This window comes from Candida pseudojiufengensis (assembly GCF_024610245.1).
Source record: "Candida pseudojiufengensis strain CBS 10847 chromosome Unknown scaffold5, whole genome shotgun sequence".
Lineage (NCBI taxonomy): Eukaryota > Fungi > Ascomycota > Pichiomycetes > Serinales > Debaryomycetaceae > Lodderomyces > Lodderomyces pseudojiufengensis.
Genome location: NW_026261528.1, coordinates 464,683 through 479,089, shown reverse-complemented (window position 1 = coordinate 479,089; position 14,407 = coordinate 464,683). Strand labels below are relative to the sequence as shown.

The 14,407-nt window shown below is 26.2% G+C and overlaps 3 protein-coding genes across 3 annotated transcripts; 2 read left to right on the top strand and 1 right to left on the bottom strand. All coding sequences in view use genetic code 12, as the record gives it.

The window, feature by feature from the left end:
* Window positions 1-19: 19 nt before the first annotated feature.
* KGF55_002513 (putative ubiquitin-protein ligase) lies at window positions 20-5,401 on the bottom strand (the record flags this gene model as incomplete). The annotated part of the gene is made up of 1 exon (XM_051757205.1): window positions 20-5,401. The coding sequence occupies one exon, from the start codon at window positions 5,399-5,401 to the stop codon at window positions 20-22; it is 5,382 nt and encodes a 1,793-aa protein (XP_051614774.1).
* Window positions 5,402-7,977: 2,576 nt separating this feature from the next.
* BOI2 (Boi2p) lies at window positions 7,978-11,154 on the top strand (the record flags this gene model as incomplete). The annotated part of the gene is made up of 1 exon (XM_051757204.1): window positions 7,978-11,154. The coding sequence occupies one exon, from the start codon at window positions 7,978-7,980 to the stop codon at window positions 11,152-11,154; it is 3,177 nt and encodes a 1,058-aa protein (XP_051614773.1).
* Window positions 11,155-11,421: 267 nt separating this feature from the next.
* CDC27 (anaphase promoting complex subunit) lies at window positions 11,422-13,845 on the top strand (the record flags this gene model as incomplete). The annotated part of the gene is made up of 1 exon (XM_051757203.1): window positions 11,422-13,845. One exon carries the CDS (start codon window positions 11,422-11,424, stop codon window positions 13,843-13,845), a length of 2,424 nt encoding a protein of 807 aa, XP_051614772.1.
* Between the last annotated feature and the right edge of the window lie 562 nt (window positions 13,846-14,407).

Here is a 14,407-nt window from a genome sequence, read left to right as displayed (position 1 = left end):
ATATTATTAAGGTATAAACCTATGAAAGTAAAAAAGCTCCAGCTCCTTCTTTTACAGCTTGTAAAATTTTTTCTTTCATAATTTCTTTTGATGAATAATTTGGAATTTTTAAATAATTAGCACAAGTCATAACACTTGGTAAATAATCATCATCTTTTAAACCATCTTCTGCTCTTTTTCTAACTACTGTTAATTCTGGTCTTAATGCTTTAAACCCACCAATAGGTAATTTGGGGGACCCAGTTAAAAATTGTAAAAATTCTCTTTTTTCTAAATCATTGAATTCAACTAGGATTGAAATTAAATCTTTTATTATTTTTGATTCTCTTGTATAACCATGATTTGCAATTATTGCAGATGATAATGTATCAATTGACCAATCTTCTTCATTACTACCAAATAATTGAACTAATTCATTTGGTGAAAATATAATTAATGAATTTATTGGAAATACTTTTGAAAATCCTTCCATAAATGCTTTTGTTTGATGAATTATACCTGAATATAATGTAGCTTCAAGTACTTTATTTATATATAATTCTAAATTATTTGCAGTAATTGGAATATTTGATCCACCATTAATTAAATTATATTCTGGATATCCTGGTAATTCAAAATAAAGTCCTAAATCTTTTATAGTAGCACCATCAATTTCAATAGAATTACATTCTTCTTCAGTCATATATGATTTAAATTCAATTAAATATTTATTTAAATGATTTAATGATTTTGATAATTGAGGATCAACTAATTTTAAATTTGATATTGTTGTAAATTTTTTTATAAATTTTTGATTTATATGAGAATGAGGAGATTTTAAATTTAATAATTGAACTAATTTTAAAAAAATCGGATTAAAATTAAAATCAATAATTCTTGAATCTAATAATGCTCTTGCAATAAATTTTCCTAATGATGCAAATATATATATTATTTTTTTACCATTTTCACTACTAAGTTGTTCTCTATCCATTGGTTGTGGGAATAATCCATTTGAATTATCAACATATCCTTCATCATTATGTTTTTTCTCATCTTTAATAGACATTATTGGTTGAACATTATTTCTCCATAATTGTAATTTACTTCTACAAAATTCTTTTGAAACAGTTGAATAAAATTCTAATGTTGGACCTAATCCGGACCCAACTTCATCAAAATATTCAATTTCTAATATACCTGGAGTTGATCCATAAATTCCTAATACTTTTAATGCACTTTGTAACATCATTGATCTTGTAATTCTAACTTTATGTCTCGTTGGTCTACCTAATTGAGGTCTTTGATTTGAATTATTTGAATTATGATTATTATTATTTGTACGATTATTATGATCATTTTCATAATTTTGATTAATTCTTAATTGCCATTGATGAATTAATCTTGAATAACCAAATGATGTTGATTGTAAAAAAAAAATTCTTGTTTCTAATGGGAAAATAAATGGAAATTGTTTTGTTAAATGAATACTCCATCCTGGTAATGTACCACTAGCAACAATTAAAGGTTCTTCTAATTGACGATTTAATTTTACTGTTAATTTCCAATTTGTAAAATCTTTTACTGGTATATTTTTTCTACCTGTACTACCAATGAAAACATTCATTTTAAATAAAACTTTTAATAATTTTAAAATACTAATTGTTGTTTTATCATAAACATCTAATTCATGTTCATTGAAATTAAAATTATAATTATTATGCAAATTATCCCGACTAACTTCACTACAAACTTTTCTGAATGTAACATTATGAACAGATGACCAAATTTTACTTGGTTCAACAACTTCATCAGGTTTAGTTTGAATTGATCTATAAATTGCTCCATAAATAGTTGTTTCCAAAGGAATGACTTCTCCATTAATTAAAAATTCAATATTAAATTCATTATTTTTCTTTTCATCAATATTTTCATGTTTATTTAATCCAATATTACTCATAGTTTCCATAAAATTAATTCTTTGTTTTAAATAAGATAATATTGATTTAAAAGTTGCAATAGCATGAACTGATAATGACATATTTTTCATAATTGTTGGTAAATTCAAATCACCCATATCACCTTCTGCTGTTAATTTTAATTTAATTTGATTAGCCATTAAAGTAGTTTGACTTTGATTTGAAGAATGATTTGAATTATTATTATTACCAATTGAAACAATATCAAAAGATTCTGATCTTGTTAAAGTTTCAAGTAATTTTTGAATTAATGATTTAGCATCATTAAATCCATTTTGGAAAAAACTATCAACAAATGTACTATATGATAAATTTGTTTCTATACTAAAATCAACATCATTCGATGTAAATAAATTAGTTAACAGATCAATTAATCCAGATGAAATTAATTCAAAACTTGAAACTTGAGAATTATTTGAAGCTCCATTTAATGCATATTTTAATTTATCCCATACTTCCATCCATTGATCATATGTATAAAGTTTTGTTTCTCTTGGATCAGATAAAACTTGTTTAATATTTTGTAATATAGTCATATGTTCAGAAACATCATTTTGTTCTGATAATTTGATTTCTTTATATTTAGAAACAATATCTAAACCGGTTTGTTCAATTTTATAGTAGGTAGATATAAGTGAAGTTTTATATTCATAATCTTTTGAAAATTCTAAATCAATGAATTTATTACCAAATGATGATCTCATTGGAGAATCAAAATTTGATGATGAATGAATTTTACGAGATTTTTTATGAGGTTTGAATTGCTGAATAATAGTTTTGACATCATTAATTAAACCTTCTCTTTCAAAAGCTTGTAAATAAAATGTAGGTGCTTTCTTGAATAAGACATTCATAATTTTTAATGCACTTAGTATCAATAACGTAGAATTTATTTTGTTTAAATCCCTTGGTCCATCTTCAATAGCAGAATAAAATTCTTCTTCATCTTCATCGTCGTCTTCGTCTTCGTCATCTTCATCATCATCATGTTCATGTTCTTCCCTAAATCTATCAACCCCTTTATATTCCTCTCCTTCATAATCTATATTTACGTCATTATCATTTTCATCACTTTCATCAGTATCATCCATATTCACATCACCCTCATTATGCTTTTCATTATCATGTGTATCATTAGTGTCATTGTCATCATCAATATCGCTCGTTAACATATCCACATCTTCAGAAACTTCACTATCTCTACTACTACTACTACCACCACCATTTTTAATCCTTTTATCATTATTTCTTGCTTCAAAATGTTTTTGTAAATCCTTCAATAACATTGGTTGATATTGATTCACAACAGAAGCTAAAATCACAGCTACTTTATCTGAATCTTTTAATGAAATCAAATCTTGTTCATCAACTGAATTAATAATTCTATAAATATCAACAAATCCAGATCTTCTAATTTCAAAATCCATAGTTGCTTGAAAACTTAAAGTTAATAATGACCAAATTTCATTTATAAATTTTTTATAATCTTGAGGTATAATATTTGAACATAATTCTATTCTATCTTTATTGATTTTTTTTCTTTCATCATATTCTTCAAATTTTGAACTTAAATATAATGATTCAGATGCCGAATAATGTATAGGTAAAAGGTTACCAATTAATGTTATGAATAATAAAATCAATTCCTTGGGAGCAGCCATTAATGATTCAATATTTATGTGAGAACCGTCATTAGTTGAAGACGTTTGTTCCTTTTTAGATCTACCAAATTTATTTAATGATTTAACAATGATTAAACCTATATCACAATCACTTAATAATATTTTAGAAACTTCAATGCTAACACTACTTAAAATAATTAATGATACAATTAAACTTGAACATGTTGCATAAGATACAGAAACTTTTTCTAATTCTAATCCAGTATTTGAAGATTTATTACAACTAATCAATATAACATTTGTTAATTCTTTAAAAAATAATTCTTTTCCAGTAAAAATTTCATTTAAATATTCTGGTTTATTTTTAAAACAAGTTATAATTCTTGATATAGTAATCCAAGCATTTTCAACAACATTTTGATCATTATGAGTTTTAACAACTTCAGTAATACTATTAAAAGCTTCTTTAACTTTTGGATAATTATTCATTGTTATATTAGTACAAGAATTTGATACAATACTTAAACATTTTCTTTGAGCATGAACTGTTAAAAAATCAAGATATTGTAAACATGCAGTTAAACCATTATTTGAAATAATACTATTATGAGATATTGTATCTTTTGAAATCATTTCTAAAGTTTGTAATGCTTGTTCAGTTAAATCAATATATTTAATTTCTAATAATTTATTACATAATGCTGGTATAGCATTATTATTTAATGCATCATGAATAAAATCTTGATTTACTTCCAAAAAATTATATAAACAACGACATGCAACAAGATGTAATTCTAATTCATCTTCTAATTTTGGATCTTCCATTATACCAACAAGACTTCTTGCTAATTTATTGGCAGGTATTAATCTTTCTGCTGTTAATCCATTCATCATTAATAATCGTTCTGATAATTCATTTAATGATTCTAAAACTATATATGTATCATCTTTTTGTTCTAAATTATTAATTAATGCTTCAATTTCTCCATGATCTCCAGAATTTCCTCCAAACATGACACCTCCACCCATTAATCTTTGCATTACATCTACAAATCCTGCTCCATTTGCTCCTGGAGCGCCACCATTAGCTTCTCCTCTAGCACCAGGAAGTGCACCAATTGCTCTTAAAAACTCAGCTCTTGGATCATTTGGATCGAAATCTTCCATTTCATCCATATCATCTTCACCTCCTTCCTCATGATTTCTTGTTGAACTTTCATTCCCATTATTTGTGTCATTGGATTGACTTTCTTCACCATTATTATTTCCACTATTTGATTCATTTGAATTTGTTATAACATCAGTTCTTCTTCTTGCATGCATCAAATGACGTAAAAAATCAGCAGTTTCAATCATTTCTAATTCTTCTTCATTAATGGCTTCCTCGTCCTCATCCTCATCATGCTCATGTATGTCATCATTATCTTCATCGTTATCTTCATCGTTATATTCATTTTCTTCTTCATCATCATGATCGTCAGAATCGTGACTGTTATCATCACTATGTTCTTCTTCAACAATTAAGCCACTATCAAGTTCAAGATTATCTCGTAGATCTTCATTTTCACTACCACTAAATTCATCAACTAAAACTCCAGGTTCATGAAAATCTCGTGATTGTTGACTTAATTTTCTTCGCTGTGCTTGTTGTGAAAGTCTTATTAAAGAATCCTCTTCATTGTCTTCATCATCATCTTCATTGTCTTCTTCTATTTCTTCTTGATTTTTGGGAGTTTTTGATTTATCATTATTACTTGTATTTATATTAGATTTATTTTCTTCAATTGATGATTTTCGAGATTTACTTTGATCTTTGACCATCTCCTAATTTATCTATTATGACTTATTCCCTTTTACTTACTTTATTAAACTTTCTCTTCGGAATTTGATGATTTGTTAAATATTTGAATATATTAAATGATTTGATTCGTTACTAAGGGTGAGAAAAACAAAAAAAGTAACCGAATGCAGTTGATTTATTGATGTTTGAATATTTTTGATTCAAGTTCTTTTAATGCTTGACTTGACTTTTGTATATTGTTTGTTAATATTGACTTTGATTTATAATGATATAAGAATTGGGTTGCAAATATGTCATAAGTTTAATTTAATAAATTCTTAGGTTAATTAAGTATAATATATTATAATGGTTGTAAATATTTAGAGTATTGAGACATTTTTATATTGAGGTAAGATTTTTTTTAATGTGGCAAAAGTAGATTGATTTTAGTTTTTAGCCGTCGCGACATTGAAATACTGTGACTTTGACCTGAAAAGTAGAATACATCTCAAACGCAATAGATTGTCCTATTGTGATTTGTTATCAGTTTGAAAAATTAAAAATTACCTGAAATTTACAAAAAATTCAACTTCAACGAAAACAGAAGATTCAGTTCAAAGAGATGGAAGCTTTACTTCAGGTTTCGCTAAAGATCAAAAATTAAGAAACTTGATTAGAAACAGAATTATAGGAAAGTCAAGGAGAATAACTAAGTGATGGCATTCTATGTTCTTAATAAAATACATACTTATCATTTTGTCCTGAGAATTTGGTTTCCATCAAGTCTACATTTGAAAGTTATTCAACTTCATCATTTGATTCAATTATTGAAAAGGCCCAAAAGGACAGAAGAGAGTTGAATATGGCAAACAAGTTTTGTTCACTTTGAGAGAGGTGCAACTATGGCAGAACGATCAAAAAGAGGTTTTATTAATAACATTTATTAATTACAGCCGAAGACGAAAATGATGTAACTAAAACGTTTAAGCGAGCATGGTACACATCAGGTTGGATTAAAAATGAGGAAAATAGTCAAGAGGCGGCAATACTTTATTAGAATGTATATTCAGTGGAGAACCTTTATGGCCATGTTATTTCTCAGCTCAAATCGGCTCTCCAATGACTATAAAGATAGCCATTCATACAAATTGTACCTAAAGGAAATGTATACGTTAGCTGTCGTTTTGTATCAGGTAAAGTTGAAAACTTTACACAAGTATTTTTCAAAAAACAACTGGACGATGCCTTTGACATGAGATGATACTTCTCAGTGATTCATGTCGAAGGCGTCGTCCAGTTGTTCTTTGATAAAAATAAATGTGTAAAATCCCGTAAACTACTATCCTTTGATTGAGTTTTGAAATATTATATGATGTTTTTATTTTGATTTGAATTTTCAAACTGGTTTCTTTCAAAATGTTCAATTTTTGTACTAAATTTGATACCAATATATAAAATCAAAAGACATAAAAGTCACTCAACTTTGAAATACCGGTAGTTTTAAGTTTCGAGCAAGCCAAAGGTAAATCATTTATTAGATTTACATATCTCATTCGTCAACTAGACTACAAGTGTAGAAGAAGAAAAGAAAGACTCTTTGATGTTTTGATGTGGATAATGCGATTCCAGATTTACTACTTGATACTGTAAAACGTAATTAATGCATAAATTTAAATATGCATTTGTGTAAGAGATGTCAATACATAGAAAGGCTGGACCAAAATCTTACGATTATAGATAAGTTGTTGTTCGATATAGAGGTGGAAGATACGAGTCCTTAAAACCTGTCTTAAGTTTGGCTAGAGCCACAAATGAATTAAGTATTGACTCTTGGATTAATTATCATATTCTTTTCATTTCACTCAGTACTTTAAATGATACAAATAAAAATGATAATATGTAAGTACGTTTAGATATTATTATTATTTTTTCTTTTTTGTTTTACATATACAAATACCACACAAAATAAAGTAGAAAGTTGTACGATTTGTGATAAAGTTGTACTTTTTCTACTCTTTTTGCCATTTAAAATAACAATCACAGCCTTAAGCTATTAATATATGATTAGATTATACTTTATTTTTTGAAATTTTAAGGTATAAAAAATATAATACATCATAGTACTACTATTCCAAATTTTATACTTTTTCAACTTTTGTAGTAATTTACACTACCTTCCATAGTATCACAAAATTACCCCAAAAATTAAATTAAAAAAAAAAAATATCAACAGAGTAGAAAAAGAGAGAGAAAATAACAAGCACTAAACAACAACAACAACCATATTGTTTTACTTAATATATCATTCCATTCCTTTATTAAATACAAAGCATACAAAGTGTACACTCTAGATTTTAAAAGTATACTACTACAGAACTAAATAAACCATTTCAACAAAACAAACATTTATATCATTTCTTACATTACAACACATTTTTTATATTAAAATATATTTATTAGACAAGAATAAGAAAATAAATTACAACCATCTTTTTTACAACTAATCAATCAATCAATTTCAACATTAAAGTGGTCTATCATATTAACATTAAACATTAACAAACATATTTCAAATAATCATTCCTAATTTATTGAAACAAATACCTCATAATCAAATATGGATGGCTCAACCTATATTTGTATAAAACAATTTAATGCAAGATTAGGTGATGAATTAAGTCTTAAAATTGGTGATAAAATCCAAGTTTTAGCTGATGATAGAGAATATAATGATGGTTGGTATATGGGTAAAAATTTATTAACAGGTGATGTTGGTTTATATCCAAAAACTTTTACTCAAATATTTAGTACAACAAATAATGAAGATAAAACTTTATTAAGATCAAGGTCAAGAAGAGTAATGACTCCACCAAGTAAACAAATACAAAATGAAAATTCTAATGATCATAGTAGTAGTGGTAACAATAATGCACCATTAAAATCAAGTAATCTAAATCCAAATAAATCAACTGATTCAAATAATAATGTTCAAGAAAATTTTGAAAAATTAAATTTAAATGATTCGAATGGATCAAATCATTTAAATAATGAAATTGATAGAGCATTAGAAGAAATTCAAGGAAACAAGAGCAGTCATAGTCAGAATAATAATGTTTCATCAACTTTGAACCCATATAGTAGTACTACTTCCAATAATAATCACAAACAGTCAAATATAGTAGCTAACAGTTCAAATAATGGCAAACAACACATAAGGAATCCATCAGCACAATCTTTAACTGATGATTTAAATCCATTACAAGCTAGTAATTGGACTCCAAAACAAGTTTCATCATATTTTCAATTAGTTTTAGGATATGATAAAGAAATTGCGAGTAAATTTGCTAAACATAGAATAACAGGTCAAATATTATTTGAATTAGATTTAGGACATTTAAAAGAATTAGAAATTGATTCATTCGGAACAAGATTTGAAATTCATAAAGAAATTGAAAAATTAAAAGAAATGAGTTTAAGATCTCAAAAATTAAAACAACAATCAAGAACTAATTCACAATCTACTGGTTCAACTTCAAATAAAAATGATACTACCACCACTTCATCAACTTCACATTCATCTCCTACTGAATTAACAACTTTCCATGAAAATGATGATGATAATACTAAAAGTTATGATCATCATAATCATCAACAAAATTTCTTACATAGCGTAAAATCCAATCAAAATGAATTAATGCCATCAGCTGTCATTGGAAATAATACTAGCTCATCATTAAAACATCAAAGAAAACGATCACAATCAATGGATAATTCATCTCAACATTTTGATTCTTCATTTGTTTCTCCAAGAAGACCACCACAACCTCCAAGTGAAACTCCAATGGATACTAATTATAAATTTGGTGCTGGAAGTCAAAGCAATGAAGAACCACCTACTCCTGGATTATATATGACTAGAACAAATGCATCAAATCACGCTTTAAATTCATCAAGACCTGCTTCATCAGTATATGATCAAGGATCAACTCATAATAGACAATTTTCACAAACTTCAAATTATCGTCAACATCATAAAAAGACATCATCAACTGCAAACAATCATAGAAGACATTCATCTTTATTTTCATTCCTTTCTGGTAATGATGATGAATCTAATAAACCAAAATTACAAAGTAAAAATTTACAAAAAGATGATCAAATTCGTCAAGATGAAAAATTAATTAGTCCTGCACAAATCAAAAAAGATAACATTATTCATCAAAATAATAATACAACACCTAAACGTAGATCACAAATCTTTGATCTTTCAAGTTCACCCGTTGATATTGATGATGCTAATATGTCTCCTAAAAAACTGAATTCCATTTCAATGAAAACAAGACCTAACGAAACATTAAAAGATGATCGTAGAGTTGCAAGTGAACCACAATCAAATACCGGTTCTCGTCCACAAGCATCAAGATTAAAAAGTTTTAGAACTGTTTCAACTCAAAATTTCCGTAATATGACTGGATCTAAAAAACTGAAAACTTCTGCATTTACTGAAGGTATAAGAGATATTACACCAGATGAAGCTATTAAAAGTGCTAATCATAGTGGATATATGTCAAAACGTTCAAGTAATACATTAGCTTGGAGACAAAGATATTTCACATTACATGGAACAAGATTATCATATTTTACATCATTAAAAGATAAAAAGGAAAAAGGTTTAATAGATATTACTGCTCATAAAGTTATTCCAATAAATAGTGAAGCTGATGATTTAGATAAAGCAGATAAATATGCAGCAATGTATGCTTCAACAACAATGGCTGGAAGTTTTTGTTTTAAAATTGTTCCACCTGCACCTGGTTTTAAAAAGGGTTTAACTTTTACACAACCAAAAACCCATTATTTTGCAGTTGAATCTGAAGAAGATATGAGAGGTTGGATAAAAGCATTAATGACTGCAACTATTGATATTGATGATTCAGTTCCTGTAGTTAGTAGTTGTTCAACACCAACAGTTTCATTAACTAAAGCTCAAGAAATGTTGGCAAAAACAAGAGAAGAAAATAAATTAAAAGATGAAGAATTAAGAGCAAAAGGTTATATTAGAGGTGATGAAGATTTTTCAAATGATACTTCATTTCAATCATCAATGTATTCAACATCAACTAGTAATGGTAATTTAGGTGAAAAAACAGCATTACCTAAATTAACGATAAATACTCAAAATCATAGACATAGTAATTTAGAAGCACCACCATTAACTCCAAATTTACCAACAAAATCATCATCAAGTCATCAAAGTGGAGGTGGATTTGCTTCACCTTATCTTTTAGCTTCAGGTTATTTATCACCAAGATCAGGAACAACATCATCACCAAGTGAAACACCAGCTTCAACTAATTCTGGTTATTTTGCAGATCCTCCTCATCATCATAATGGATCAACTTTTAAACCACCATCTCGTCAAAATTCTCAAAATAATACTAATGTAACTACAACTCCAAATATGAATAATAATCCATATACAACTATTAATACGAATAGATATAGTGAGAATATATCATCAACACCATATTCTACAGCATCATCAAATAATTCACAACTGAATATAATAAATCCAGTTACTCATATAAATGGAAATGGTGGGACATCAAGTCCAAGAGATGATATAAACAACAGCACATCAGCAACTTCAACACCTTCATCTTCTTCTAACAATAAAGCACTTTTTTCAAATTCAGCAGGTAAAGTTTTAAGTGGTAGAAGAAAAGAAAAAATGATGGCTTTTAGTTCTGATGGATCTGGTAATCATACATTTGTTATAAAACCTAAAAAATAATGATTAATGAAGCAAAACAATGATAAATACAATTATAATAAAATATTTTATGACCTTCTCTTTCTATAGTCTTTTAGTTTTAGTTAATGAATTAATACAGTAATAATTTAAATATTTGTATGCTTTTTGTAGACTTTTTGTAGATTTTTTTAACTTCTGATATAAATATCACAAAAATGAAACAACATAAACAAACAAAAAAAAGTAAATTAAAAATATTTATAACATAACTACACAACCAACCAAAAGATCAATCAACCAGATTAAATGCAAAAACAATCAAATTCAAATCTTAATGAAAGACAATCAGAATCAAACTATCAATTTACTGAATCCTACTTACGATCAATAATAATAAATTCATTAGATAATTTAAATTATTCAAATGCTGAATTTGCCTGTGAAAGATTAATAGCTATAGATAAAGAACAACAACAACATTCTATAAATTTAGAATCAATATATTTATATTGTTTAACTTTATACAAGCAAGATAAAATTAAATCATGTTATAGAAAATTAATTGAAATTATAAATGGATCAAGTTCGAAAATTGATGATGATATAAATAATCAAAATATAATAAATGAAGGACAAAATTTAAATTTAAATCATTTAGGTTGTTTATTTTTATTTGGAAAATGTTGTTTAAAATTAGAAAATAAATCAAAAGATGCAATAATTCAATTTCAAAAATATAAACATTTATATGAAAATGAAAATCAAGAACAACCTGTACCAAAGATTAATTTTTTTGAAAAAAATAGATCAATTATACCTGATATATCAATAATTTATCATTTATTAGGTGATTTATATAATGAAATAAATGATTCTAAATCAAGTTGTTTCAATTATTTAAAATGTTTAAAATTTAATCAATTTGATTTTGAAGCTTTACAAAAATTATGTAAAATGGGAATTGATGTTAAAATTAAAAATATTTATAAATATCAAAAAATTAATTTGAATTTATCACAGCAAGAGGGTGAGCAATTAGATCGACAATTATATCCGCAAAATTTCGAACAACAACAACAACATTTTAAAACTCCTCAAAATTTGGGTACTCATGAAATACCCGATTTGACTAATCCCTTTTCAGATAAGCAACAACAACAACAACAACAGCAACCACAAGATACTAATCCATTAAAAACACCCACAATACATGTTGATGAATTTAAATATTCAACACCAAGAATAAGAAGTGCTTCAATACCTGATGCTCCATTACGTAAATCAAATTTAAATACCAATGGAATTAATCAACCTCAAAATAGTAGTCACCAAAACCAAGATATGACAAATACATCAATAACTAATAATACATTTGAATTTGCTAAACCAAACTATCAAGATAATAAAAAACGAAATAGTAACAGTAGTCTTAAAAATAATTATTCAAAAATAACATCAAGATTAATTTCACATCCTCTGCAACTGCTGCAACAACCAACAAATAATAATCCAATGGAAACACCTCATAAGAAAAATTTAAAAAGAAATAATTCAATAATATTAGAAAATACAACAAATACAAATCATAATACGTTAAATTCCAAACATTTTAATTCAAACATGTCATCATCATCTATAAATTCAGCTCCAGTTATACATCAATTACCAATGTCAACAAATATATCAAATTCAATTTCAAACAATCAACAACAACCTTCAATAATGTATTTAAAAGAAATTGAAAAAACAGAAACTTTTTTGCTTAATAAATATCTGATTTTTGCAAAAGCGTTTAAGAAGCTATGTAAATATGATTGTTATAAAGCTATAAAGATATTAGAAACTCAAATAAATGAAGAAGATCAATTGACACCATGGGTCCTTAGTAAATTAGGTAAATTATATTATGAAATAATGAATTATTCAAAATCAGAAATTTATTTTAAAAAATTAAGAGATATAGATAGAACAAGAATTGAAGATATGGAAATTTATTCAACTTTATTATGGCATTTACATAAAAAAATAGATTTAACATTTTTATCAAATGAAATGTTTGATATTGATTCTCAAAATCCTATTACATGGTGTATTATTGGGAATTTATTTTCTTTAAATCATGAACCAGATGAAGCAATAAAATGTTTTAACAAGGCAATTAAATTAAATTCTAAATTTGTTTATGCTTATACATTAAAGGGACATGAATATTTTAGTAATGATAATTATGAAATGTCATTAGAAAATTTTAGAATATCATTATTATTAGATCAAAGACATTTTAATTCACTTTATGGTATAGGAATGATTTATATGAATTTAGGAGATTATTCAAAATCAGATTATTATTTTAGAAAAGCAATATCAATAAATCCAATAAATATAATATTAATATGTTGTTGTGGAATGATCTTGGAGAAGTTAAATAAAAAACAACTAGCATTAAAACAATATGAATTAGCATGTAAATTACAACCAAAAAATCCATTACCATTATTTAAAAAATCTCAATTATTATTTAGTTTAAAAAATTATAAATTATCAATAAAAAATTTTGAAATTTTAAAAAATTTAGCTCCTGATGAAGCAAGTGTTCATTTCTTGTTGGGTCAATTATATAATTTAACAAATAATAAATCATCAGCTATAAAAGAATTTACTATTGCTTTAACATTAGATCCAAAGGGGAATTATTTAATAAAAGAAGCAATGGAATCTTTAAATAGTTGATGAATCGGTTGAGTATTTGCGTGTTTGGGATTAAGCGTGGTAATGATATATAGTTTTATGAAGTTATTCAATGTACGTTTTAATGATTGATATGTTATAATATTATTTGGACCCTGTTAAAAATTATATAACTTTTGTAAATTGTAAATCAACACAAAAAGAACGATTTTGTTTTACTAAGATAAATTTGAACAAGAGCATTCAAAACTCTAAAATCGCGGGTTTTCAGTAAGTCTATGCTCTCTTATATGTCTATCATGGTTGTTGAGCTAGTGCTAGATGGCTCACTTGATTAGTTTCCATAGAATAGTACTCCTTTATTCTAAAAAGTCTAAACTTTCAAATTACAAAACAAAAACAAAAAGAAAAATTGAAAATTGAAAAAAACCAAAAACTAAAATTTTTTAAACTAAAAAAATCAACTAAAAAACCAACAATAAGAAAAGATTAGGATTAGGACAGAATTTCCCTTTAATTATCTACATTCATTCATTTTAGCTTCAAAAATAACTAATAATACTTGCATTAATTCAATTGAAAACACTCAATAACTCATATTCAA